This window comes from Sebastes fasciatus, chromosome 7 (assembly GCF_043250625.1).
Source record: "Sebastes fasciatus isolate fSebFas1 chromosome 7, fSebFas1.pri, whole genome shotgun sequence".
In the NCBI taxonomy this organism is placed as follows: domain Eukaryota; kingdom Metazoa; phylum Chordata; class Actinopteri; order Perciformes; family Sebastidae; genus Sebastes; species Sebastes fasciatus.
In genome coordinates, this window is record NC_133801.1 from 30651263 (window position 1) to 30656447 (window position 5185).

A 5185-nucleotide genomic window follows, 5' to 3' on the forward strand; every position below is an offset into this window, starting at 1 on the left:
GTGACTGAGATGTTCTTACAGTTTCTTGGCTTGAAACGAGCTCACACTGTGCTTCTCGTGTGTTTTCAAGTCTTTGCTACTAATAGACTAGAATAAAAATCCCCATAGCAGTTTGAACAATGCCCGCCTGTTACATAATTAGGCTGTGGTGAGTCATAAATCATCTAAAACAGTTGTTTACTCAAATCAAGCTACAGCGATGGGGTGAAACTTCCTCTGCAGGCTCCAGCAGAGGATCCCCACTGACATCAGATGACCCCGACAACGAAGCTTACTCAACGAAACCGGGGTCTCCGTGTACGTCACTCCGTGTTTATATGGGGAATTCCTTACTAGCAAACCTGCCAGGGAAGGAGAACTGAGGTCACCAACTCTGGAGACGGGTGACATCTGGTGGACACACGATTCCTGGCAACCTCACACTCAGACTGTACATAACAGTGTCCAACTGTAGATGGCAGACTGGAGGCATGCAGGCTGTGTGCATTAAGAGGTCGATTTTAAAGATGCAATAGTGGTCGCTGTGGTTGTTCCTCCTGTCCATACTGGCCCTGAAGTGATCCACGATGAAGGTCAAAATCCAAAGTCCTTCTTTTGTGCAAAACACTATTTGAATGATCAGCCGAAACTAATAAGAATCTTCAGCTGAATTTAAGAATGCATTTCAAATTCACACTAGGACAGGGCAATATATCAATATTATATCAATATCGTGATATTGTAATATGGCATAAATGTTGTCTTTTCCTGGTTTTAAAGGCAGCGTTACAGTAAAGGAATGTAATTTTCTGAACTCAGCAGACTGTTCTGTTCTATTATTTGCCTCTTACCCATTTAGTCATTATATCCACATTACTGATGATTATTATCTAAAATCTCATTGTCTAAATATTTTGTGAAGGCATCAGTAGTCAATTAGAGCTGCAACAGTTAATCAATTAGTTGTCAAATATTAAATTAATCACCAACTATTTTGATTATCAATTAATTGATTTGAGGTATAAAATCTCTGATTTCAGCTTCTTAAATGTGAATATTTTCTGGTTCCTTAACTCCTCTATGACAGTAAACTGAATATATTTGAGGTGTGGACAAAACAAGACATTTGAGGACGTCATCTTGGGCTTTGGGAAACACTGATCTACATTTTATAGACCAAACAACTAATCGAGAAAATAATCGACAATGAAAATAATCGTTAGTTGCAGCCATGTAGTCAACCCTACAATATCGTTGCCATATATTGATATCGAGGTATTGGGTCAAAAATATTGTGATATTTGACTTTCTCTACATCGCCGAGCCCTAATTCACACAGCTGGACATAACAAGGACTGTGGATTTTGACCCCCCTCATCTTCTTTTAGAGTTGCATTAGGAAGGGATCTCTTCATGACCAACATGGACTAAGGTATTACAACAACCAATAACTTTCAATGTACATATGGACATGTTAGCATTGTATTAAGATAGAGTAAAAACAAATATGAAGCTATCCTATAACCTCCCTTTCTCTGCCCTTTTTTTAATTCACGTGCATTAGCAATTGGCTGATATAATGAGTCACAAATGAGTAAAGACAGTTACAGAGAACTTTCAATTTTATTATAAATCCAAAAAGTGAGCAAACCATGTTAAAAAGCTCACAATATTTCCCGTCGTTCCTGCCTATACATGACATTCTGCTCCGACTCAAACATTGAAATTGAGAAACGCTGAAATATGCAAAATGTTATGCTGAACATGAAAGCAAACCCATCGTATGCCTATTGAGAGACAAACATGTAGTATCAAAGGTAAAGTTATATCAGTGTATATAAAATAGCTTTCAATTCAAACACACATGGCACATTAACATCTGACTAAAGCACTCAATCAGGCTTCCCTTCAAATGTCACAAAAAGGCAGATTTACACTGTAGTCAAAAGAGCATTTGAATTATTTCCCCTCAATTGTTTGCGATACATTTTTTACTGTTTTCTGCAGCGCTTAGAAACTGAAATGGTTTTTGATGTCTTTGATTTGTTTCATCATGTCACCGATTTGCTGTCCCTGTTCTCTGAGGACATCCTGAACGACCTTCTTCTGCTGGACGTTGAGCGAGACGGTCATCCTGGCTGCGGGCGCATCCTTGTCCACTTGTGTCTTCTGGTAGTCCATCTTCATGTTCACCTGTTTGATGCAGTTGTCCAGGTGTCTGAGCTGATCGCTGATGGCCTGCAGTTCCTTCTTCATATCCTTCTCGCTGTTTGACAGAATGGGCAGTTGGCTCTGCAGGCTGCCCAGCACCTTTTTCACCCCGTTCATGATGGTTTCCTGGCGATACTTGGCGTCTTCGTACTTATCGGCCAACCTCTCCGCTGCCTCTCTCAGGCTCTTCCTCTCCTCCCTGCACAGAGTCATCTCTTCCAGCTGCTTGTTCTTCTGGCTCGTCAGGAGTTTCACCCTTCTCTGCATCTCTTCGCGGGCCATGTCCTGCTTGAGGATGTACTCCTCGCGGAAGACCTGCGTAGCTCTGCTGAGGAGCTGCAGACACTCTGGAGGTGGCGGTGACGTGTCCTTGTCTCCGGCCTTGAGAACGAGAGGATTGGTGGAGCTTCGTGCCAGGATGTTGCGGATGTGCTGCTCGAAAGAGTCGTCCGCCAGCCCCCGCAGAGGGGAGCTACCGGAACCTGGACCTGGATGTGAACAGAGCAGAGGAGGGGATGGGGGCCGAATGGAGCTCAGCAGGGGCAACAGGATGCACTCGTAGGTGCTGGTGATGCAGATCATGGTGGCGCCCAAGGAGAGGTCAGACACAATCAAGAAGCCACGAACTGGAGCTGACTGACTAGTTTGGAGCGGTCTGGTGCAGAGAATGTGCTCTACAATACAACGCTTCTCAGCAGCCAGCTCTTGCAGATTGTCCCTATCCTCCTCGCCTGACAGGAGGAACTTCTGCAGCTTGTTGACCCAGATCAGCCCCACACTGTGCACTCCTGCTTCGTGGGTGCAGTGATACCGGTGCTGGCACAGGGGGTCTCTGTGCAGTCTGATGGGGCAGGTGAAATCAAACTCTTGAGGCTCCTCGTCCTCTCCTGTGGCTACTTTGAGGGTGAGCTCCAGCTCAACACACTCAAACACGTAGAGAGCCGGCACAGCCTCTGTTCCTCGGATCCACTTCTCCACTGCTCCTACTGTCTCCTCCTCTTCTTCAGACTCCAGCACCACGCAGTGATACAGGGTGCCTGTCTCTGTGGCGATGACCAGGATGCTGGGCACACATGGCAGGCAGAGGATGGCACAGGCATCGTAGCCGTAGTTGTCCTCTGCTGCAGGGTACATGGGGAGGGGTCCGGCGGGTTTAGTGGCACTCACACCGTTTGCCTGTCTCGTGTAGCTCACGTAGGTCTCACCGTTCTCGTAGAGGACGTAGAGAGGATAGACCAGCTGCTCTTTGGAGCCCAGATGCCGATGGGGGGATGAAATGGGCCCGAAGTCAAACGCCACTGCGATCTCTCCCAGAGAGGCTGCGTAGGAGCGGACCGGAGGATGGCCGCTGCTGTCATCCTCAGACTGGGACACTGAGAGGACTTTGGCGGGCGTCTGGGGCGACTTCAAGCCGTAGAACCGGATGGTGTTGTCGGATGTGAGCAGCACCAGGTGTGGCTCGTCGGTCTCGCTGGGGTACCAGGCGGCCTGCCGCAGAGTGACCGACGGGGAGCTGGTGAAGAAGCGCTCCGCCACCGGGATGGTCTTACAGTTGACTTCTCTCCGGCCGCCCTCGAACTCCGACCTCTTGCCCCACCGCTGAGGCAGCTCCAGCACCGACACGCCCCGCTGCCCGATGAGAGCGACGTGGTGCTGGGTCGGGCTGAGCAGCACCTGGCCCAGAGAGAAGAGAGGCGGGTTGATGCAGAGCAGGGTCTGGTGGTGGTTCCCGCTGCTGCTGCGACTCTCCTCCGTGTTCAGCTGCCGCAGGTTGGTGGTGTAAAACACGCGGTCCACGTCGTCCCACACGAACAGGTCCCCACCCAGACAGAAGGTCAGGTTCTTAGCGACCCCTCTTTCATTTGAGGTGGGCTCCAAATCCAACTTCCCTCGTATCTTTTGGAAGATAGCGTGGTTTGGTAACTCATTCAGCCAGCGCTCCGTGCCGAAAGCCGCCATCTTGATCCGCCGTCTGTTTCAAGTAGTGATGTGTCGGTGGAGAACGAGCCGGTTCAAAGAGCCGGTTCTTTTAAGTGAACGATAAGAGCCGGCTCCCGGGTTTTTTCTTTTTCTTTTTTCTTTACTTAGTTCAAGGTAGAATGATAGGATGATCTTCTCTCCGCCACAGGCACTCAATACACTGACTGTGACTGAATGTAAAGACAGAAACAGTCTCAACAGTATTGTTAAAATATGTTCTAAGATTATTGGTGTGAAACAGAGACTTGAATTCCTTTTGTAACCAGCAGATCCTACGTAAGGCGGAAGGTATTTTAGCTTGTGGTCCTGTGCTTTTCAGTGGTTTTTACTCTATTGCCGTCAGGACGTCGTTATGGTTTACCGGTTTGTAAAACTAACCGCTATTCTAGATCGTTTATCCCCTCTGCAATAAGATTATTGAATGCTCTTTAGATTTTATATTTCTTATGGACTTTTATCCTTTTACCGTCACAGATCCTTTTATCCTTTATTAGACTGATCCTTCTGTTGTTCTTATTCAGTCTGTTTATTTATTAGTTAGTCTAATTTAAATCAGTCATCGTTTTGGGTCCTGTTTTATATATATTTTTTAGGTTACATATATTGTTGTTGTTGTTGTTATTGTTGTTGTTGTTGTGTGTCACTAAGTTTTATTTATGTTTTTATGTACAAGCTGCTCCAAACCAATTGCCCCTAGAGGGATTAATAAAGTTGTTTGAATTGAATTGAATAATGACGTCTCGTCTGCGAATAGCAGACAAGATGAGTGACAGTCGGAAACGAAGCAGCATGTAAAATTATGGTATTCTGTAAATTATAAGGTTTAGTATAATTATATTGAAAAATGTTAGTGATATATGTGCACACATACTAAGCATAGGTCAAAACAGCGCTAAATTTGGCTGTTAAAACGAAGAGCCGTTTGGGAGCCGGAAGAGCCGGCTCTTCTTGGTGAGCTGAGCCAAATGATCTGGCTCACTAAAAAGAGCCGCAATTCCCATCACTAGTCTGTCTC

The 5185-nt window shown here is 46.2% G+C and overlaps 1 protein-coding gene across 1 annotated transcript; it reads right to left on the reverse strand.

Annotated features, from left to right (window-relative positions):
• Window positions 1–1583: 1583 nt before the first annotated feature.
• Window positions 1584–4194, reverse strand: nup88 (nucleoporin 88). The gene has a single exon (XM_074640258.1). It carries the CDS (start codon window positions 4147–4149, stop codon window positions 1990–1992), a length of 2160 nt encoding a protein of 719 aa, XP_074496359.1. The 5' UTR covers window positions 4150–4194; the 3' UTR covers window positions 1584–1989.
• Window positions 4195–5185: the final 991 nt, after the last annotated feature.

Excerpts from the sequence above, each read along its gene's own strand:
- nup88 (XM_074640258.1), bottom strand. The coding sequence starts at position 4,149 with ATGGCGGCTTTCGGCACGGAGCGCTGGCTGAATGAGTTACCAAACCAC.